The sequence below is a fragment of the Corvus kubaryi genome, unplaced genomic scaffold, assembly GCF_017639235.1.
Source record: "Corvus kubaryi isolate FWS band 111438036 unplaced genomic scaffold, C.kubaryi_AGA036_p1.0 37142, whole genome shotgun sequence".
NCBI lineage: Eukaryota > Metazoa > Chordata > Aves > Passeriformes > Corvidae > Corvus > Corvus kubaryi.
In genome coordinates this window covers 609,738-633,847 of record NW_024581036.1, presented here as the reverse complement: position 1 = coordinate 633,847, position 24,110 = coordinate 609,738, and the positions used below count along the sequence as shown (strand labels likewise).

The 24,110-nt window shown below is 37.9% G+C and overlaps 1 protein-coding gene across 5 annotated transcripts in view; it reads left to right on the top strand.

Annotated features, from left to right (window-relative positions):
* Positions 1-534: 534 nt before the first annotated feature.
* The window catches only part of NCKAP1 (NCK associated protein 1), a 61,668-nt gene continuing 38,092 nt past the window's right edge, over positions 535-24,110 (top strand). For 2 of the 5 annotated variants that reach the window (XM_042021447.1, XM_042021442.1), the window contains exons 1-7: positions 535-744; positions 11,300-11,317; positions 12,435-12,545; positions 22,434-22,526; positions 22,722-22,778; positions 23,759-23,901; positions 23,989-24,079. In XM_042021447.1, coding sequence (XP_041877381.1) covers positions 637-744; positions 11,300-11,317; positions 12,435-12,545; positions 22,434-22,526; positions 22,722-22,778; positions 23,759-23,901; positions 23,989-24,079 — 621 coding nt within the window. In that variant the 5' untranslated portion in view covers positions 535-636. The remainder of the gene's footprint in view (positions 745-11,299; positions 11,318-12,434; positions 12,546-22,433; positions 22,527-22,721; positions 22,779-23,758; positions 23,902-23,988; positions 24,080-24,110) is intronic. The other 3 variants (XM_042021443.1, XM_042021446.1, XM_042021444.1) reach the window with 3 other exon arrangements.

Below are 24,110 nucleotides of genomic sequence, written 5' to 3'. Positions count from 1 at the left end.
GATGTTTATTTCTCCAGCCGCATGGCCGGAGCTCTGCCCAGGAACTGCTCAATCACGGGACCAAGGGTCCTTCTGCCCGCGCAGGGAACACAAACCAACCAATGGGAACGAGGCTGAGCAGGGGCAGGGAAACCCTGTGTCTGTGCCCTCAGGGCCCCTCTCCCAGGGCTACACGGCAGGGGAGGGACCCCAACATCACAGAATGGTTTGAGTTGGATGGGACCATAAAGACCATCTGGTTCCAACTCCCTGCCAGGGACAGGGACAGCTTCCAGTAGGCCAGGTTGCTCAAAGCTCCATCCAGCCAACACCTCCAGTGATGGGGCATCCATAACTATATTCGGTATAAACCTTGAAGGAAAACGGACGTTCTTTACTGTTTCGAAGCACACCTTGGTATTCTACCCGAAACCCCCCTCACACATCCATCCGTGCCCCCAAACCTGCGGGAACCGGGGAACGCTCAGCACGGGCGCCTCCACCGCCCGCCAGCAGGGGGAGCCCGAGCGCCGCCCCACGTGACCTGTGCCCACGCCCCGCGGAGGCACTGAGCGCCGGGCCAGGCGGAGAGGGAGCGCCGGGCCAGGCCGGCGGCCGCGGGGCTGTGAGCGGCGGTGGGGGCAGTGGAGGGCCAAGATGTCGCGGTCCGTTCTGCAGCCGAGCCAGCAGAAGCTGGCGGAGAAGCTCACCATCCTTAACGACCGCGGCGTCGGCATGCTCACCCGGCTCTACAACATCAAGAAGGTGCGGGGGGCCCCGGCGGAGAGGGGGGTGAACGGGGAACCGCCCCGGCGCGATCCTCACCGCCGCTCAGGCCGGCGCTCCGCTGGGCTTGCGGCTGTGCCGGCGGCCTAGCGGCGGGGCCCGGGAGGCTAGGCGGGAGCCGCGTCGCCGCCGCCCGGCCCGGGAAGGGAGGGCCGGGGCTTTCGTGCGGCCGCTGCATCGATACCGGGAGAGAAGGATGAAGGAATGGAGGAGGCCGGGCCGATCCTCGCGGCGCCCGCAGGAGCGGGGCCTGGTCCCGGCGCGGCCCCCGGAGCCGCTCCCGCCCCGCTGCCGTGCGTGACTCACACGAGCGGGCAGCGCCGCGGGGCTTTTCCCACGCCAAAACCTGTCGCTACCGAACGGAAAAAGAGGTTTGGGGTAAAATTCGTAATGTTGATTTCGATAAGTTCGAGGCCTGCCGTTGCTTAGCATCTCTCGGCGTGAGATGGAGCGGGTGTTTGGGGCTGCCGTGGTTGCTGGAGCTGCTCCCCGGCTGCCGAAGGAAGTGGATCGGTGTTGGCCTGGGTGAGGTGGCTCGGCGGTGCAGGAAGCTGTAGGTCTGGATGTTGAGAGAAGGATGGGTCACGCCTTCGTGCTCGGTTAATTTCTCTTCTGGAGGTAATCGTTATGTTTTCCTGTAGGAAAGAATGTAGTTCATGGCCACAGAATCATAAAATTATTTGGGTTGGAAGGGGGCCTTGAAGATCATCTAGTTCCAACCCCTGTGCTGGGTGCTTGTATCCTTCCCAGCTTCATTTTCCTAATGAGTGAAATATTGTCTGAAAGTGTATGGCCCCTCAACCCACCTCCAGTAATGAATACTAGTTAGGATTTTATTGCTTTGCCTTGAACACAATTATCTGAGAGGTTTTTCTTATTTCAAAGAAAATGCTAGTTATTACCTTCAAGTACACCTTTGTGGGTTCAGCACATTAAAACTTCAGTGCTGTTCCCATGCTGGCCTCAGCTGAAATGGCAAAGGGAGATTGAGAGTTTTAGGTATTTACTTGGTCCTCTGACTTCTGGACCCAGGTTTCTGTCAGGAGTGGCCTGACTGATCTGAGGTAAAGGATGTGTTTTGTCAAAGTTTTGCTCATATGGGAGACCAGAGAAGTAAGGACTATCAAGTGCAGTGTTGATTTTAATTAAGATGGTTTTTCAGGGAAAAAACCCAACAAACCAAGTGATTGAAGTATTTATAAGTCAGTATTAATCCAAAGCCATTTCAGTATTTGATGTGCACTTGAGTGTTTCTACAAATCTTCACTGACATAAATAAAGCATTCTGACTAGGTGATTACAAGTTCCTGTCTTTCTGAAAGGTTCCTTTTAGTCTGTAGTTTTGTACATTGGAAAATCACTTCAGTTTAATAATGGTAACAATATAATTACACTTCTAACAAACAGAAATTCACAATTTATGGGGAAAACCATAAAAATGAGGAAGTTGTTTGTGTGTGTGCTTGTTGCACTTTGAGAGAAATATATCAGGTGAAAATGAGCAACGGGAATTTCTCCTGAGCACAGCCCTGCTTTGTGGGACAGGAAACAGGACTGGTGAAATTAAACCTTGTCTTGATAGCTCTGCCTTAGCCATTGTGAGTCTGGGCTCTGTTTTCGTTCCCAGTGTTCTGATATAGGGACACTTACTCCTGTTAAATGATCCAGTGCCTACAGACATGTTTCTGCTTGGCATGTTTGGATGGCGGAGTCCTGAGCATGTTGGCCCATATGGTGGTAGCCTCTGCTGTTACTTATGTCTAGGAAGTGATGCAGGTGGACAGGCTCTCTGCAGGGGAGCATCAGCACTGGGGATGTCACCACTTTTTCCTGCCAAGAACCGAGTCCAAAATTGCTAGGTCTTGGATACAGAGAGAGAGTAGGCATGACCAAGTGGCTTGATTATTGTGTCATGTGTAGTTTTGCAAATATGGAGATGTCCCAGGCACAACTCTTGTGTATTCATGTAGTGATTTGTGATTCAAATAGTAGTTTTCTTTAGCTGCAGTCAGTACTGCTTGACAGGGGTAACTGGCTAGCTCAGATGGTGAGCCCAGAAGTCTTGGGATTGACTGTTGTATTGTGAGTCTCTCTTCAGCCCAGCTGCAGCATCACTGACTGCTTGGAACACTTCTGTTTATTTCTTTTTTTTTCCTCTCTGTAAGCTATCAGTTCCAAAGCTCCTGTTTAAGATTCTGTCATAGCTGCCTCTGTTGAAGATGATACCGAAACTCAAGCTATTTGATAACCACACAATATGTGGGTTTGCGGTTAAAGGAAATGGTTAAGACTTTTTTAATAAGAGGAAGTGAGAGGTTGAAGTATATGTAGCAGCAGTAGAGATTGCTGTAGATGCTGTCTAGAGAGTACAGATTTTCAAGGATTAAGAATTTTCTCAACTATTAGAATCAAAGCAGGAAAATTTTACTTCCCAAAGAATCGCAGAAGTTGTTAAAAGCAGTTAGAAACATAGATTTTTTATACTTCATCTTCCTATACAAATTTCAGTTTTGTTGCTGTTGTGCTTATAGCTCATAATTGTTCATAGTTTCCTGTTTACTGACCTTCTGTGCCACTGTTGTCTTTTGAAACAGTTAAAAATTCGTTGTTTTTAAGACAGAGTATGTGGCTGTATGGTTTTTTTGCCTCTGAGAGTGACATGGAAATTAGGAAAAGTGAAGTTACTCAGGTAATAGTGGATGATGAGACAGACCTTATATTTCCACCCTGTAAGGAGGTGGATTTTTTTGTTGCTGTTGTTACTTTGAAGGATGGCCCTTTGCTTGCTGCTTTCAGCTGTCTTTTGTGTTGGGACCAGTATTAGTACTGAACTTGGAACTCTTAACACTGTGGTTTCTCTCTTGGTTTGTTCCTTCTATTTTTTAAGAATTTATCCACAGTTATGTAGGTTATTGTCTACCCTGTAATTTTTGTCATTATTTGTGTACAACTGCACCTCTATAAACCAAAGACAGCAAGGGTTTTTCATGCCATCCTGGGTCAGGTGAAGCTTGGATTTCATGGTTACCTTCCAGAGGAGACCGAGTCTTGTGTTGGTAAACCTTGTGTAAATGCTGCCATTACTAACAACTGTTTTGTTACAGAGTGGTGGCAGCAGAGAATAATCTTTTTTGTGGGCCTGTCTTTTGTTTGTTTATAAAATCCTTGGATACTAGGATGTGTTTACAGTAAGAAATTTGATCTTGAAATACCTGAAGTAGAGATTTAGCCAGAGCAAATCAAGGGGGTGTGATTTTGATGAGTGTTGAAGTAGTACTACAGTCAACAGACCTGCTAGGGATGAAAGTTAAGGTTTTGAATTATTTAGAGTATATGTTAATCAAACATGATGAGTCTGTTATTTATCATGAATTGCTTTGCTAGCAGTGTTCTGTTGTTCTTCACAGTATAGGTTTTACCTTTGTTTGCAAGATGTTTTTTAAATGTGATTAACAAAAAAAATTCTTTTGAGTTTCCCAACTCGATTACGTAGTATCTGAAAAATGAGACTCTTAAACCAATTCTTGGATGTGAACTGCATAACCAAACTGAAGTCGTAAATAAGGAACTTAATAACTGTTTGCAGAGGCTTTAGCTGACTTTATATTTTCTTTAAAGATGTAATAGTGAAAATACTGGATTTTTACCTATATTGAGGATGTTACTTAAATGTAAGTAGTTTTGCTCAGGCACTTGAGTGGTTCTTCAGGACACAGTGGGAGAGATTTTAGGTGACTGGAAGACCATGGGGAAGTTTCCAATCTGCAGAGTTCTGAAGTTTGGAATGGTGTAGGATTTGATCACCCTTTGGACACGAAACTCTGTGCTGGAGTGCGGACCTTTCAGCTGAGAGGAAAAGCTCACCAATAATTTAGTTTTGAATTGTAAGGTTGGTGTTGAACAGATAATGTCAGGTAATGTCTTCAGGTCACTGGGAAGTGTCTCAGGGTGGGGTAGTATTGCTTCCATAGATGTCAGCAGTTCTTTAAAGGTTAAAATGGCAGTATATGTTTGTGTCTGTGGTTTTGGAGGAATGGCTTATAATACTGTCTCATTGATAAGCAGAGGAGGAAGCCCCAAACAAACTCACAGTGCTGGTAATTAAAAAAAAAAAAATTCCTTTGCTCAAGAAGCAAACACTGACTGGTGATACTATATCATACACTCAGAAAAGCAATTAAATTTGTAAAGAAACAGTAAGACTTTCCAATAAAATAAAAATGTCCCATGATATCTTCTAAAATATACAGAGTGGATTTTTCCTTTTGTATCAAGAGTAGATGCCCAGAATTATTTTGCCTTGCTTCTTGGCTTGCAAATACAAGTTACCTTGCTCCCTGCAATCACTGTTCATTTTGTGTTGACACAAAACCAAATCCAGTTTTAGTTACAAGAGATTTTTAAAGTTGTTTGCAGAGGAGATACACCTAAAAAGTAGTAACAGTTCCCATATGAGGTTCAGAATAGACAAGGCTTTCCCACTGCCTTGCTTCTTCTTCTTAAGATGTTACTTTATAAACTACATTGAGGAAAATTTTTGTGGCAGTGAAACTTCTCTTAATTTTTTTTATCCTTTGCATTTCACCTGCCCCATATTTGATTAATAGAACCAAGTGCTTAAATGGGTGCTACAAACACAAGAAGACAGTGTGAATTTATCACTGTACAGATGGTGTCAAACCCAGTATATTTCAGTCATCGACAAGGTGATGGGTCACTCTAGTATGGACAGTTCAGAAGATACTTTATGTGTTGACCTTAGCAAGGCTGCTGACATGACCATCTGATTGTTCTTATGAACAATCTAAGGAAGTACAGTCTGGATGAAGTTGTGATGATGAAAGCAGATGGATCACCATATTAGGGAATGATTGTGAAGATCTCGTTGTCAGACAGAGATCAACAGGGTCTTGTTGGGTTGTGTATTACCTCTGGTTCCAATCACTGTTTGCGTCAATAACCTAGATGATGGCTACAGTGAGCTTAATAAATTTATACGTGGGAAACTGGGCCAAGCTACAGAATCTAATTGAAATTCAGCTTGAGTGTAGGTATGGTCTAACAGACTTGGAGGTGGCTGAGCAGGTATGATTGTAAGCTATTTTGTACTTAGTGGAGTTTAAAGAACAAAATGAGAAGTAATGGGATATCAAGTCTGGAGAAAATAGCTGGGAAAGGTTGGGGACATCCCAGGGCAAACAAGAGCCAGGTAAGTTTTGCTGCAAAAAATCAGGGATGACATGAGGTTATATAAATCTGTGAGCAAGATATCTGAAGGAAAAGTAATCCTTTTGCTCTACATCTCCTTCATGGAGATTCATTGAAAACGTATCTGGTTGACTACTCTTTTCAAGGAAGATGTGGACGAAATGGAGAAAGTTCAGAGCAGAATAATAAGGACAGGTGGTGCAGAAAATTGGACCCATTAAAAAATGGGAATGTTTTTTCAAGTCAGCTTATAAGTAATACAAATTTTTAAATATTTAGGACTGCTCTAGAGAGATGGGGAATAGTTTGTGCCATCCAGTATGACCACCAGAGATCAAGAAGTGGTGGATTACATTAAATATTGGAAAACGAAATTTAATATTGGAAGATATTGTGAGAATGTTTTTGAATGTAGCATGTTCGAGACCTGTAAGTAAAGATTTGGCAGACATGTCCCAGGAGCAACACAGATACAGTTGATCCTGCCTTGGAACAGGAGAGGTAGGTGGGCAATTTCTCGAGGTCCTTTCTAGCCTTTTCTTCTGATTTCACATGCATTTACATTTTACTTTGTTGAATTTCTGAGTAGTGATACACTAGGATTTAAAGTAAGGTATATACTTGGAGTTCAACACACACCAAATAATGAGTAAATGCAGGGAAGATGTCTTGCTTAAATCTAGGAAACACTGGACTTAATTTTGAATTGAAATGAAGCTACATTATTTTTCAAGTTTTGAACCCTAGTAAATAAAAAGTGCAACAGCTGTTAAATTTCTAATAATTTTGTGCCATATTTTGGGTATGCCCCAGGCCTTTAGAGACTCTTCCTGAAGTAGTTACATAGAGACTTTCTTCAGCTTCCAGATCTTGCTTGAAACTATTAGCATAATTTGTATCAAGATACAGGTTTACCTTTCATCAAGTATCATTTATGTAACTACAAGAATAAGTAATGTAATTTACTTAGAACAAGATCATCCTAGTGATGCTGGTGTAGGACAGTTAAATTTTAGCCATCAAAAGTATTAAACTATAATAATTTGTCCATGTGTGACCAACTAATTCTTGCACCTTGTTGGAGAGACGTTAAGAGGGACAAGGCTTTATTCACAAAATTTACCTGGGACTAGCCTGTTTAATAATGAACTTAGGCTTCCACAACCTAAAATACAGGCAAGCAGTTGTGGTAGGCTTAATCAGAGATATTAAAGCAAATGTAGTGTGAACCACTGTTCAAAGCAGCTCTTTATTGTTTATTCACATCTCTCTCCTTCTCAGTCGTTTTGCTTTTTCAAAATTAGAGATTGTGAGTTCATATTCTTAATTGTTTTAAATGCATGGCACAAACAAAGAGTATATAATAGGTTTTATCTTACAAAAATGTAATTAATGGTGAAAATGTCTCTTTGAATGTTTCTTTGACTTTTATATTTAATATAATTTACAGGATGTACACCTGGAAACCAGGCATGTAAACTTAGAGATATATCTTAGCATGAAGTCTTTAGTGCCAGCAGCTCTTACGAGGAAAGAAGAACAGTGCCTGACTTTCTGCCAGTGCCTGCCTTTCTGCTGTATCAAGAGAAAGGGCTGTAGTAAACTGCAAGCGGGACATACAGGAGCTTTTCCTGTTTTTGAATGTGCGACATCCTGAAAGTGTTTCCATTTACGAATCCAAGTTACTAATTTGGGGGATGGCATAGTTTATACTGTCACAGAAATTCCATTAATTTCCTTGTTAAATTCACTGAGGTTTTTAGTGCAGATTCATTTGTAAATGAAACTTAAAGGTGAAGTGATTTGTTGGCTGAGATTATTTCAGTGTATGTTGCCACAGTCAAGTGGCAGTGTTTTATCTCAGCTCTGCAGTAACAGTAAATCAAGATTTCTTGAAGTAATAAACACATTAAATTGCTGCAAAGTATGGTTTATGATAATCTGCTGATATAGGAGGTTTGGGGGATGAAAATAGGTAATTTTTAATTCAAATGGCCCTGTTTCTCTTTTATTGGGAGACAGCCTTGCTGCTAATTTGGAATAGGTTGGGTTTAGCAACAACAAAAGAAAATATATAATAGGTCTTTCCATAATACAGTAAATATTTAGGCTTTATTTTTTTACCATCCTAAGCCATGTAACTCAGGTGCTACTTCCCAGTGTTCTTATTCAAGGGCACATAACAGGTTGATGTTGAGTCATGAGTGAGGTTCAGGGGTTTTAAATGCTAGTTTGGGGCACTGACTACTGACAATGATTGTACCTGAACATAAACTTCCTTTTGTTCAGGCCACTTCAGCTGCATGTATATAGTAATTTTGTTGATGGATGTTTTTTTTTCTTCTCCTTCAACATCCTCTGCCCTCAAGTAGGAAGTGAAATGTTAAGCTCAGATTTTTGCAGTGATAGCTGTAACAGTATTGGGGCAAAAGGTCTCTTTGCTGTGTATTAATGTTGGTGTATTCTGGGCCAAAGGCAGTTGAACTATATTCTGTTTTCCTCTTTAGAGGCTCCTTATCTTAGATGTACGCCTAAAGCATTAAGATTTTTGTTGTTGAATGATTTGTTGTTGGCTGCTTCTGAGTGAGTACAACATAGCAAGTATAGATATGTAGTATTCTAAATTTTCAAAGTTAAATTAGTATAGAAGAATCTAATAGCATCAAGGGAGGAAGAGAATCTGAATTTTGTTTAATAATAATATAATTATTTACCTCACTAGGGTAGGTAGGAAAATGCTGCTTTAATTCAAAACATGGCCTAGTGAAGCATGTGGAAACAGTGCATATTAGTCTGATCTCTCTGAAGCTTGATAACCGTGCATATGATAGCAAATGAGTATTGTGAATGGCAAACTTCTTAACTATAGAAATCATATTGTTCTTGTTGGTAGTTGCACAGAATGGTGCACAGAATAACTTTACTTAGTTGAGAGCTTATCATAGAAGGATACCGTTCTAGAGATCTGTGGAAAGAAATGCTGTGTAACTTGAAGGAAACCCAGCATCTGAGTCCATTAATTTTTTTTGAATTATGTAGATTAGTTTCTAACCATAGCTTTGCATGATCTTTTTCAGCATAGCTGCTTAACAGCTGTTTAGTAATATACAAAGAAATTCAGAATTGACTGCTGGGAGATTCTTTCAGTGTAATATTTCAGGACTGAAGCAGCTGGAATCCCATAGCTCCAGAGCTGTGTTCTGTGAATGCTGCACTAGTAAGAACATTTTTAATTTGTGAATTTCTTTTTAATGCTCAAAATTGTAGTAATTCTGGATTGTGTGTTTTTTCCTAATAAGAAATGAATTGAGGAATAGTTATTGCAACCCACAAGGGGGGAAAAAAGTAGTATATGAGGCTGAGAAAGTGCTACTGGTTTTGGCTGGTGCTCAGAATTCTATGTGAATACTGGAGAGCTGTATATGGACAAATGGCTTTTGTATGTTCTACCACAATGTTTCTATCCATTACTGTACTCACAAAGGATTTTGTATTGCCTAATACAACCATTAAAAGCAAAAACTACATTTCTTATCTACATTCTAAGAATATTGCCCTCAATGTCTTTGTTCTTTTTAGAGCAAAATTCTGTTTGTGTGCCTTAACACACGTTCATGCTTGTGCAAAAGTGCTAGGTTTGGGGTTTGTATGTTCATTCTTTATGCTTTATAGGGTAAACTATAGTGAGTTTGAGGTCTGTTCACCATTTTGGGAGAGGTTTAACTCATGGAGACTGTTTTACCTGTGATACTGAATGCAGGTAACTGTATGGATGAAAACTGTATTGATGGAACAACAGCTAATAAACTGTTAATACCAGTTCTTAGAAAGGAGCTGAGCTGCTGTGGAACATGGGAGAGTGAAGGAAAAGCATTGACCCACTCGTTCAGTGATGTCTATTGTCCTCTTTTAATTCAGTCTGTCTAGGTAGGCTTGTACAGCTTTCTAGAAGTTGGAATTTTGGTGTGTGTGAGGGATACTTCTAACATCTTGCAGGAATTTTCTTATTTATCAATCAGTCTAGTGTAGTTTATTAGTAGGAAGAGTTACAGTTGCTTCAAGTATAATGTCAGCTAACAACCGATGGAAAGAAGCAAACGAGGAGCATATTCACATATATTGAGAGGATTGCCAGTTAGACTGAGGATTACACTTGTCTTTTCTGGGGCCTGAGTTCTGAAGCCACAGGAAGATGTGCATGTTGATGTTTTCAAATCTCTGTTTCCTTGTGAATGTGTGTGTAAGGGCTTGGATAGAACCTAAGTTTTAGTAAACATTTTGGAGAGCTGATTTATAGGAAGGAAAACAAATGTTTCTAGGAAAAATAAGGAGTGTATGTGGAAGGAGTGTTTGAATTCAGACTGAAAAATTTATGAAGTCAACAGTGGCAGATTTCTTGTTTCGTATATAACAGCAACCATATTGGAATTTAACAGGGCACAAATATGTGTCTGTTAGGTTGTTTTCTCAGTAATCTTGTTAGTAGAGAAAGTTACATGTTTTGCAGCAAGAACAACAAAATAATTTGACAAAGGTTCTGACACCCATGACACGGATTTAATTAAAACTTCATGAATTTGAAGCTCTTTGTTTAATATTTACTGCCTATTTACAGTATAGTTTGTACTTTTGAAATTGTATAGACTTTAAGGTGTGTACAAAATAGGTCTTTTTTTTGGCATATGTGGTTTGCTGCTCTAAGGATATTGAAGCAACAATTTAATATCTAACATACTGTGGATGTTGCTGAATTTATTTTCATTATAAATTCCTCTTGTATTATAGATACAATACTGTAATAAAGTTTAGTACCTTTGTGGGAAACTTAGCAAATATGAGAGTTTTGATATCAGAATAGTACATGAGTATACATCATGATGGTCATGTACTACTGGTAGGTGTTTTAGAAACTTTCAATAATGACTCTTTTGTTTTTTTTTTTCTTGGCTACCGTTTCTTTTTCAGGTATGTAAAACTTCACTGAGTTTCTCTCCTTTTTTTCCCCTGTAGTTGCATGTGATGTTTGTTAACTTTTCCCTCTCTACCTGAACTTAGTTTGGAAGTACTATTAGTAGTTACATGTCTCGGTATATTCACAGTGCTTTGCACAATAGTGAAATTCTAATAAGTACATGTAAAGTTTTTTGTGAGTATTAGAATAATCAACATCTAGTAGAAAGTGTGCTGACTAGAGTAACAGATGGTTGTAATGTTCTCTTGGATGTAGGTAATAGTGTATTAGTTCACATAAATGTAATACTTTAGAATTTAAGAGTAATTTGTTTATATGTAATTTCTCTCTCTTTTTATTACACTGCTTTCCCAGCAAGGACAAGTTTGGAAGGTTTGCAAAGCTTTTCACCTTCCCTTTGCCCGCTTGCCCGCTTTCAGAATCGGTCTCATACTCCATGACTTCTGTCTCTACAGTCCACAACTCAGTCATAGAAATCAATGTGGAAAAGTTTTTAAATGAGCTGTCATTCGAGTTCACTCTGTTGCATAGAAATGCCTAGCATGTAATTCAGTTTTGCATGAGACGTGAAACTCCTTCGCAAACCCCTCTGAGGAAAATAAAACTAAATTAATATTTGAGAGAATTACAGTTTGAGCACATATTTTGTCATGTAAGTAATGCTGCTTTTAGTATATTGCTCCAAATGAAATGGTATCGCATGGCTCGCTAGTCAGAGTAGCAGAAAAGTAGTGTCTGACAGCATGCACTGTAGCCGGCAACAGTAGGTGCTTCCTCAGGTGTTTGTCCACAGAAGCTGTTCAGATCCATCTATGTAAGTTACTTAGGAGACCTTACAGTTGCGACTTCACATTAAAATTTAGTGAAACTTTTCGATTCCTGCTTTTAAAGCTCAGCCTGTGATGCTGTAGGAATAAAGAACATGGGTAAAACTTCAGGAAAGAGACTATGTTAGGCAAATATTGGTGGTTTGATTGTGGGATGGAAAATGGTCTTACAGTTAACAACTGGAAAAAAAAATTAAATGCAGATTGGTGGTGGGGTGTTTAGTTTTGTTTCACAAAGGATAGTTGAATCATTTAATGTACCCAGCACTGTCCTCCACAGATGATGACATGATTGAATTTTCTAACAGTTTGTTAACTCCAGATGAATACAACACTACCTCAAACCAGGAATAGCATTAAAAGGAAACATTTTTTTTCTCCTTCTTTTAGGATTGAGTTTTTTCCCTCACTGCTGTTCTGCACTAACTGCTTTGATACTTCCATGCATCTTTTTCAGTAGAAGAGCATCTCTGTACTGTTTCCCATTGCATATTTCAGCTGTGACAGTCCCTGCACTTTGCCTTTCATTTTATCACCTGCTCACTAAAACCAAACAAACAAAAAGAGGAATCTTTCTAGTTTATCTTCAGATTGGCAACTATCACTTAGCTTTACATGGATGATTGTGTTTCTACTTCATTTCGTATTGTATTTTTTTATAGGCATGTGGTGACCCCAAAGCCAAACCATCCTATCTAATTGACAAAAACCTGGAATCTGCTGTCAAATTCATAGTCAGGAAGTTTCCAGCAGTAGAAACACGCAACAACAACGTAAGTAATCAAATGGCTGTATAACTGTTTTTCTCGCTAGCCTTTCAGCACAATCTGGGAGGTTTACATTTTCTTAAAAAGCATCTGATGCTGGCAGTTGCAGTTGGAATATAGTTGTTGATTCAAATGTCTGACAGGATACTTCAGAAGGACCTATCTCTAAGGAGAGAATAGTATACTGTAATTCTGGATGGGTTTTTTTAAGACAGGACACTTTCTGGTTTTCTTTTTGCCTGCTCTCTTCTATTCCATTTCAAAGAATTGTCAGTGGGAAGAAATCCTTGGAAAAATCATGCCTTACTTTAACAGGAGAAATTCCTGGTGACCAGACTGATTTGCAGAAGGTTGAAGTTGTATAACTTTATTTGTGATGTGTCCTAACCAGCATATCAGTAAAAAACACCTGGCTGCAAGGTGGGAAGAAGTGTTTGTATTTTACAGGTACCCTTGCCTATGGAGTCAGTCCCTGTGGGAATAAAGAATGCTTTAGTACATAAGGAGAAACATTGTGAAGTACAAAAATATGGAAATATAATTGTTTCCTCTTCATATAGTGAGTTTAGCTGCAGAAGTAAATTATGTTTTACATTTGAGTGACACAGTATTGCTGAATTTGACTTTGAAGCCTTTTTTTAGATAGTTAATATTACTAGGCTAGAGGCAGGCATTTTGGCAGGTGATGTGCACTTGTTTCCCTGATTCAATTTGAAAGACAAGGGAAAGATGTTTGTTTTACGTGCTTATATTTCTTTCCAAAGGTGGAAAATGGAGGTAGGTGTTGGGTTTGCATGTTCCCTTCATGCAACTGCGGTGCCTGGGAGGTTTAGGCTTGCTTTAAGCATTCAGGTTTCTGCAGAATGGTAGTGATGATAGCAATGAGAATAATTAGTTTATTTTACATTGCCATCTCAAATTTGTATGTAATGTCTTCAGTAATTCCAATGGGCAAAAAAACCCCCCAAAAAACAATTGGAGGAAACAATTTCATTAACAATGTGCTTTTTCACTTTAAAACTTGTACATGCTTTGTACTCTTTAATTGCTCATCTTTGTATTGAATTTGGTTGTTTTAGTAACAAATATGGACATTCTTTATCGAATTTATGTAAAAATAGTAAATCCGTTAAACTGTGTTTGGTAAATGGTATTCTCTAAGCTTGGGTGGCAGATCTGCTATTAAAAGGTAATATACATAGAATGTACTTATAGCACTTGAATGTATGCTTTAAATGTTTTCCAGTTGTTGATTATGAATTTGGACCTTAACTAATGATAGATATTTAAGGATTTGGTGCTGTGAAGTTTATGGAAAGAGATCAAAGAAAACTTGCTGTATTTTGACAATCACAGTTTCCAAAATAGGACACACTCATAATGTTTTGACATTGCCATGTATTTATTTACTATGAGCCATCCAGGCCTGTGTTTATTAAGCAGAGTTGACGAAAGCCTACCCTCCTTATGTATGAGCACAGTTTAAAGTAGGATTTTGAGCTCTAGCAGTAGGTATCTGGGGTTTCCATCCTGTGGTCAAAGCTGACGGCAGTTTGCTTAGTTATTTACAGATGTTTCCCACAGAGTGTTGTAACTCCCAAAAAAGAAAAGGGTGGTCAGAGATTTAAAAGGGCAAGAAGCTAATTGGAACAGACATTAAATAAAGATTATTTAATGTCTATTTAATCTAGATTATTTAATGTCTATTTAATGGTTAAAGAAATATCACAAAGGATTACAGCAGTGAAAATAGCTAAGAAATCATAAGTTGTGTTTCTTCCTTGCAGTGAAAATTCCAGGACATGCTTTCAAGAGGGGGTTTTGGATTTTGTATGTTCAAATGCAGCAGTTGCCACTGCCTAGCACTGTGTACCTATGCTGTTACTAGTATCTTTTAACATGTCAGTAGGTGATGGTGCCAAAAAAGCTTGCATTCAGTTTTAGAGAATAGGTAGTGCCAGCTTTTTTGATTTTTATTTTTGACCTATTTTAGCTGTTTTTTCTCAGGTACTGTCATCTACAGTGTTTTGTGTCTTAGAAATGAGTGACACATTTTACTGAAGAGTATGAGCAATGTTTGCTATAATCAGATGATCTTGAAAAGCATGAATTTTCATTCTGTTGAAGAAAGTAATTCTGTTATATTTGCTATTGATATCTTTTACATCTTTATCCATGGAAAATACAGTTCCTGGTTTTGTTCCTCCTTCAGTGTTTGACATGCTGAGCAATGTCTGACAGTTGCTGATTTTTGGTATTGTACTGAGAGTGAAAGTTTGTGGACAGTTCAAACAGTGAAGTGGCTGATCAATCTTAGCTGACCAGGCTGGAAAATGAAATGGAGTAGTTCATCTTCCAAAGTATTAATTATAGATAACTCTGCACCTTATCAGTTCATAACTCTCTCTCCCATTGTGTGAGGGCAGTCCCTGTGATGTCTTGCCCTTTCTTTTCCAATAGCCATTGTGAATCATATAACCTTGAAAGTGTGCAGCTTGGAGACCAGGCTCTTAAATAAACTGTTAATCAAATAGGCTACCAGGGTAATATTGCTGCATAGTGCATGAAATAACCTGCAAAGGAAGGAATGTATATAAGCAAAAACTTGAAGGATTTGGAAAGTGAGAAACAAACAAGATAGATAGATAGAGTCCTGTGTTGCGGTTTGACACTGATTAAGCACTGAGCACCCAAGAAAAACTATTCACTTACTTTCCTCTGCTATAGCTGAGCAGAGGAGGGGAATTAAAACTTCATTTTCATGAGTGAGATAAGGATCAGGGGAAAAATACTTTAAGGCAAAACAGGTTCCAAATTTAAAGAGCATAAAGAAGGTTTATAAAGAACATTTGAAAGGAAAGTTTCTTCTGTGTTTGGGGGAGCTTTACTGTTTATAATTATTTTAAATTGACTAAAGCTTTGTTTTGAAAAAGCCTTCTAAGCTGCAGATGGCTTCCAAAAACTTTATAGCACCATTGTTCTTGGTCAGGTCTGTGATCTGATTGTACTTGTATTGACTCAGAGTAGCATTTATTTTTACTGAATTTCCTGGACTAGCTTCAGAAGGAAAGTTCCAAAGTAAGGGATGCAGAAGCAGCCTGATTTTTCTGACAGCTGTTTAGACCTCATCCTCTTATAAGGGTGTACAGGCGAGGCTCTTGTCACAGAAAAATCGAGATGAACTCAAAAAAAATGTTGTAGGACCTAAAAGTTACTCTGTTCTCAGTCAATGCTAATACTTAATGCCTTTTAAAACCATAATAAAGTACTTCATAATGGGGAACTGGAGATGCAGAGAGAAAGGACATAAATTTTTTGTAGATTTTGAGTAGGGTTTGATAAATCTGCTGCCTGTGCAGGTAAAGCTTCACGTCTTTGTGTCATGAAGATGTAGCCCGCTTTCTGCTTTCCCAAACACCACATATGACAAGTAGTGAGAATATCTGCCTTCTTTCTTGAACATATGTTTTTCTTGGTTTGTTCCTCAGCAATTTCCTTGTAGAAAAACTTATATTTTTACATGTCTCTTGGAAAAGTTGAGGTTCAGTCATTGCTTAGCACAAAGCAGACCAGTGGAACATCACTTTGAAGTTTCCAAGTGTATGGCTAGTGAGAGAAAGGTCTGTTTTCCAGACAATGCTAGTCTTCATCATCTAGTAGGTATGTTCATATCAATTCAATCTGTGTTTTGTATTGACTAATTTTCTGCTGTATTGTGTCTGTGGGGACTGGAAATAAGATCACTTGGGAGCAGAGGACAAGCAGTGTGAGCATTTCCAGCCTCCCAGGGTTAGGTTCTATAGTTTTAAATTAGTTCGCTTTACTTTTTAAATTTTTGCCTTTTCCCTTTTCGATCCCAGTGTGTGTGTGTGCTTAGTTTGCCTATTGTGTCTTTCACAGTTTCACTTCATAATAAGCTGGTTGCATAGCAAATTAGCTGGATGTGGGAGAGGTGTTGTGGACACAGAGTGGCTGAACCTCCTTGGCTAAAGCTTATTAGAAGTTATTAATGCATACTTTTATTAAATGCCTTCTTCTATTTAAAAAATTAAACCCACACTTTATAACCAGTCTTGGTTTTTAATTTGTGATAGGTGCTTCCAGTAATTAGCCTTTTTCAAAATACTTAATACAAATAATAACCTGTTTTTCAAAGTTTTTTTCTTTCAGCCCCTGTAAGTGGTACAGTACATCAAAGAAAATGTCATTTTTTTTTGTTTCTAATGAAGCATTTAGTACTGTAATTTTCATAGCACTAGCGAAGATAATTTAGAAGCTGTCATCTCTGGAAAAATAACTTCGGGGTCTCAGCTCTCAGCCTCATGTATTGGTAATCCCTTTTCACTAGTCATTTATTTTTGAGGAAATTATATGGTCATTAAAGCTATCACAGCTGTTTTCTTAAGTCTAACTTAAATTATCCCCATATTCAGTAAATTTTAATATTTTTCTCCACCTTTCTGGGGTGTTAGATCTCTTGCATGGGAGACTTGACTTTTCAGGTAACTTCCAGCTTTCTTAATCAAAAAACCCCCAACTCCCCATATTCCACCGTAAAACTTAACTGGCCTTCTGACCGTGAGGACAAAACCTTTTCCAAGTAAGGGGATGCCATGCACGGCTTCTTGTTCAGCTCTGTTCCTGCTCAGGGAGCTTATAGTGGTAAAGGACCACAAAAGAGATAAATTTTCCAGAAGTCACTGAGGCAGCAGTTCAGGTTATCTGTGTTTCCCCTGCATGAGTGAAGTCAGATGATAAGCAACTATTCTCTGTTCGGCTTTGTATGAACAGTTAAGATGTTTTATGCTTGAGAACAGAATATACTAATGATAGTTTATTTCACAAGAAACTGCAAAATATCTACAAATAATAAAATTTTATCTACATTTTTACTAAAAAGTCATTCAGAATTGAAATTGCTCAGCTAATGCCTTGCTCTGATACAACCATACTTACTGTTCTGGTTTTGTATGCAGTAGCATGTCTGATGTCTTCAGTTGTTACAGGTAGAAGACTGACTTAAAATGACATATCCTATATAATAGAATATAGTATATAAAGTTTTTCAGTCTAACAGTCATTTGTGAGTGAGCATTTTTTTCACAGCAACTCCAAGAGGTCATGCGAAATCCTGAAATATCTTCAAAATGTTTCACCAAACAGAATTCTCATACTATAACATATTTTTTCAAAATAGTAAGTGCTGTCAGCTACAAAGTTTATATACATGGTTTAACCTTTGACTGGGCCTGAATTTGAGATAGAATAGCATCCAAATGTTGTATTTTTTTATCATTATTTGTAATAAATCATTGTAGTACGCTGCTGTAAGTCATGTAAGTCCATACAAGTCACTTGCCAAGGTAAATAAATCTTGCTCCCTTGTTGCTTTATAGTGTCTGCAGTACCTGCAGAGGAGTGACTGTGTGTAACATTTTACCCTCTGCTTTATCCACTAAAACTCTCTTTGTTTTAATGATTGACAATTTAAGAGCTTGGCCCTTAAAAAACAAGAAAGCAAACAAAAAAACCCCACTGAGATGACATTCAAAAAATAGTATGAATTGTAAAAAATTTGCAAAAGTTGTAAATGAAGTTGAGAAAATGGGGAAACTGTTTCTTATGGCTGAGAGGCGGATGAGTTTTTAAAGAGAAGCCTCCCTGTTCCAGTTGTCTGCCATTATTAATTCTCTGGGAATGGTAACAGTTATGGAGCACCACGGGTGGCTATTTCCTTTTCCAAACAGTTACCTTAGTGCTAGAAACTTGAAAACAAACTAAAATAGATCTTGTGGTAGACATACATTCGTTAGTAAACACTTTAAATATTCTATTTTATCTTTTTATATGCAGCACAGTACTTCAGAAACTGCTTTTAACTGGAAATAAGAAAACCAAGGACATATCCATAATTCTAGAGTTAATTTACAGAATTTAAAACTAATTTTCTTCATTTTCTTAGTTGCTTCTATCTTTCCCTGCTGTTCTGCTATGGATTTTGTAGACACAAAACATTGTTCAAATTAATTGTTTCAGATGTTCATCTAAAGACTCTATAGGTGACAAGCATAGTGAGTATAACATGACAGTAAGAATACTGGCAGTGATGATTTACCTCTCTCTCCAGAAATTTAACAGTCAGAATTTATAATACTGCTTTTTTGGGGGCTTATATTCCAGCTGGTAAGATTAAGTTGATGGTATTTTCACTGAGGACGTGGTAATATCTATGGTGTTGGATTGTAGAAAACAAATACAAGTGTTTAATGATCAAACTTGCAGGAAAAATATCACACTGATATAAGAAGCAGAAAACTCCCCTTCCTACTGTCTACTTCTGGATCATGAAATATGTAATTTTTTCACATACTACTGCTACCAAGCAAATAAACATGATAAAAAATTCTAGGACTAGGGGTACCCTTTGTTTTTACACACATAAACCTCTCTGAACAACCTCTTCTAGTTGTCTAATCTTTTTTTCAAGCTGTGGTATTAAACTGGTATTTATTCACATGATTAGTATGCCAGGGCTGCATCATTTCTCCCTTGTCTGAGCCATTGTGTTCATATAAGCTCTAAGTGAGGCTGTCTTGCACTTTCTGATTTGTTTTATGCTTCTTTTAATGTCCTTTCTCTGTTTACATAATCGACTGTGAAGGATCTTAGGGATTTAATATAAAGAAGGAAAGGCACAAGTTAAAGATCAGTTCCTTCTCCTGTAGGTAATATATTCACAAAGTGTTAGCTTCACTCTTTGTTATTTATAAATAATACTAAAACATGATCAGAGATGTGGTTTTTTGTTAATAGGCAAAAGAAATAATCTCAGATTAATTATTTGGGAGTTTTTTCGGTCTTGCCATATTACGCTGAAATTTCTACAGGTTTTCACAGGTCTTAAATCTAATTCACCTCATGCAACAAAAATACTGTTGGTATAATTTGTACTTCAAATTCCAAGAATAAATAAACCAATTTACAGCTAACCAGTCTACAAGGCGTAGTCAGCTATAGTAAAAAGAATGATGGTTAAAGAGTTATTTCTTCAGTATATCCTATTTTAGGATATACCTACTTTTGTTGGTTATTGTAAACTTTGAATAATAAATTGCAGACTAAGGAAAAAAGCAAATACAAATCAAAATAGCACCAGCAACTTCTAACCAGCTGTTAGGAAATTAGTAATGGAAAGTTTTAATGCTGTGGTTGTGCAAAGAGCTACACCCACATTCCTGAATGATAAAAAATCAAATAAACATCCAAGACACTGCATGCTTGTAAGCTGTTCTTCTAAACATCACTGATCAGGCTGTGCTCTATAAATTGAACTATTGGCCCCATACTGATATAACAGTCAGTTTATATATCATTTTACTTTGATAGTACTATTTTAAGTAAAAGTTTACTGACCCCTTCAACACTCAGCATTCAAAGAATGATCATCTTAACTCTGTAGGAAAGTTTTAGCATCACTTAAGTATAAATATTTCTGCGAATATAGGTAGCAAGGTAAGAATGCACAGCAGTGATTCCATAATCCTTAGCTGAGTGTGGCAAATACCTCCCTATACTCTGTACAGCTTCACAGAATTTCTGAAAATCTATTATTTCTTTTGCAATCATAATTCCCATCTCCCTGTTTGCCGTATCTCCCCACTTGATGTATTTTGGCTTGAAATTGTGGTGTCCTGCAGGAGTGGACATTCAGTTACTATTTGTTATACCAAAAATAGGTGTGGTGTACAGCAACCTATAATCTTGAGAGTCTTCTTCAGCATTGCACCTTGCTTACTATGAGTTAGGATTGCAGTGGGAAAAATGTTGTTAAGGCATTATGTGCAGTGGTAATGAGTTTTGGTTTTGTCTTCTCTCTGCACTAGAATTAATCTTATTTCTGGGTCACGCCCTGTTGTCTCTTCCTGAAAATTCTTGAAAGGACTTTTCAGATTCATCTGGTTCACACTTGTATTAGTTGCACAGAAAAAAACCCTATTTCTGCTTAGTCTTCTACAAACTGGCAAGAAATGCTTGAAGCACTAGGGCCAGGGTGCAAAATTAAAACCACACATCTTACCTGAATTTTCATTGCGTAAGAACTGTTGACTGATGAAGCAGTCCTGAAAGTACAAAGCAGGCTTTCCTCTGGAGTGGCTCCAAGTATAGACACAAGCTGGCCTGAAAGTGTACTGGAGCTGCACAGACCTGCTGGAGCTCCGGAGTCTGTGTGTGATGATGCTGGATGCTATATTTTCTGAGCTCAAGGCAGCTGAAGTTAAAGCTATACACTGGGAAAGGTATAGCTTTAATCTTCATGCTGAGGATCAAAATACTAGTGATGGGATTTGAAAGCAGATTTTTGTACAGCAGCAGATTAAATGGAAATAACCTATTTCCTGGTGCATGAGATTTATCAGGACAAGTTACAAAATAAAACACGTACTTGCACCGCTTTCAATTAAGCCTCAACTGATGGCTATGTGAAAGAGACTTAAATAATGTACAGGCAAGCATTCAAAGCCCAGTCGTTGGCGATGGTTTAAGAGTAGGCAGGAGTCTTTTATAATGTAGCCATTCTGATTTGCTCTTAACTGTCTATTCTTGTCTTCCTTGACAATAATGAAAGTCGTATGGCTCAAGGCTTCTAAAAAATTATCATCACCTCTAAAAATTCAGAGGAAAGAAGCGAAACTTATTTTATATATGATACCTAGTTGTGGTCCAGGCACTTTGTTTTAGGAATTTAGAGGAATTTTGATGGTTTACATAAAACAGAGAATACAGAGGACAGCTTTATAAATGAGTGAGCTGAAGAAGCATACTCAGTTCTAACCTCTCATGAAAGTAAGCTAATTGATTTGAAGCAATTTTTAAATCTTTCTTATAATTGATTGCTCTTGTTGAGAAAAATATATTATTTAACTTGATCATCTTTAATTTAAAATCGTGCAGATTTTTGGAGGGCGCTTTTTCCTATTGTGACTGCTTTAACTCATTTAAATTCCTGTATCAGGAAGGAGACGTAATTTGTAGCTGGATATTGCAAGTTAAATATCTTGCAGTGCTGTGAGACTGTCATACATAGATAAACAGAATGGCTGTTCACTAACAGCTGCTGTTTTGTGTTCTTAATTGTCTAAGTGATCAATCTGGTTCCTTCAGAAAATCTTTAAAAATAAATGATATTTCATTTTCTGTTTAAAATATTAAGAAAAAAGAAATCCATGTGAACTATTTTACCTTTGTATTCATGTTTGCCTCTTCCATTTTATCCACCAGTGTCTAATGCTAGTGTTTTGCTTCTTTTATGTTTCTTTCTTTTGTCGCTTTTATTTGAATGTATTATTGTGTTTATATGGAACTGGTCAAAGAACCGTTACTGTATTTTATGTTTGTATCTACATTTTATTTTGCATGCTTAACGTGGCTTTGCCTGGATATTCTTTTTGGTAAGTTCAGAATTTAAAAGCATAATGTTTTTCTGTAGTAAAGTTTGTAACCTGCCACATTATGTTCTTCCACCTCAAGTAACATAATTATTTTGGTTTTGGCATACTGGTTTGTGCTCATGTACTGTTCTGCTTTTGCAAATCATACATATGGTAACACTTTTCCTAACTACCATTTTCATCTCTAGCTGAGCTAAACAATATGACTCTGGTACTAACGTGTACTAATGTAACTTTTATCTTCAAAATGTGGTTGGCAGCTGTTAAAATGATCAGTGCTGAGTACTCTGTGTGTATTTGAGGCACACAGACCTCAGTCTTAGAAAACTGTGTTACAGCTTCTTTGCATAGCCTGGTGGTTACTCCGCGCTTCACAGGTATTACTTTTCAGCAGTCTTCTCAAGATCTTCTAAGAACAGTGTGCATGTTTGTGTTTCTCTTTTAGCAACAGCTTGCTCAGCTCCAGAAAGAAAAATCAGAGATTTTGAAGAACCTGGCATTATACTACTTCACGTTCGTTGATGTTATGGAATTTAAGGTAAGCTATTACAAATGTGTAAGTTGTTCTGTCACATTAGGTTTCTGTAATTTTATTAATGAAATAACACTATATAATGAAATAGCTGAACTTGCAGCTTTGTTCTTCAAGTTAAAAAAAATGAAGCTCCATCACTAATCGTAGTAATGTGATTTAATATCTTGTTAAACTGAAGTTATTCCTTTGTTTTTCAAGGACCATGTCTGTGAGCTGCTGAACACTATTGATGTTTGCCAAGTCTTCTTTGATATTGTAAGTTTCTAGGTTTAAATTTTCAAAAATGTTTCTATTCGGAGTCCTGTGGGAAGAAGGACTTGCTTTTCTTAGTCCAAGAAACATCACGTCTCTAGTAATAAATGCAAGAGAAATAAAAACAATGTAGGGTTCAGATTTCTAACTTTTATAATAGAGAGACAGACTTTTCTCAGTACGCTTCTTACAGACAGTAGTAGCAGTATTGTTACGAGACATAAAAATTTTCCAGTAATTTTTGATTTATTGTATCTGCAAGTTAATTCCCAGTCATCTGTATGCTTATGCCTTGTGAGACTCACAAGACAAGAATATTACTGGTGTCCACCTAAGCTATGTGAGGAGGTCACTTTTGGGGTTGACTAAAGCAACTACAAAAGCATCTGAAAGTCTTATATTTAAACCCACCCTGACCCTCCTCCCCCCCCCCAAAAAAAAACCATAGAAAAAAACCCCCTAAAACCCTAAAAGAAAACCTCCAACACCTTTTCCTGTTGGTTTCAACTTTCTTAATGTTCATAATGTCATCTTGTAAGTTTTTGTCATTATTCTAAATTTGGTCGACTAGATTCATAATATGAAAAAGGAACAGGTATGTGTTCTGTGAAATGATGTTACAAGACCAGTGGGATATGTGCTAGTCTTTTACATTAGGATCTTACTAAAATACAGTTCATAGGCACGGCACCGCTGACTGCTTAGTGACAAGAAAAGTTTTCTTATCTGTCAGGTAATGTGTAACACTTAGGCCTGGAAGGATTTAATTGGATCCTTTGCTTTCATGAGTACAAACAGTTCTGGGAATCTGAATGAATAAATTAAGGTTATACAAAGTCATGTGCAACCAGAACAAGAACTTTGTTCAAAAGACAGCCCATTGTATTTAAAAAATTCTGAAAGTTGATGGAAGTGTAAGGTAAAATGTTATATGCTTGTTTCTAAAAGTTTTAGAATGATAATGTACTGGTTTTCATTTCTAGACTGTAAACTTTGATTTAACAAAGAACTACCTAGATTTGATTATAACCTACACCACTCTAATGATACTGCTGTCCCGAATTGAAGAAAGGAAGGCTATCATTGGATTGTATAACTATGCCCATGAAATGACACATGGAGCAAGGTAAAAAAAATTATTGTATAAAAGATGGGTATAATGTTAATGATAGTAACAGCTACACCTAAGTGAATTGTTTGGTTTTGCTTTTAGTGACAGAGAATATCCACGCCTTGGCCAGATGATTGTGGATTATGAAAATCCTTTAAAGAAAATGATGGAGGAATTTGTACCTCACAGTAAAGTATGTAACTACTTTTCACAGGCATGCAGTA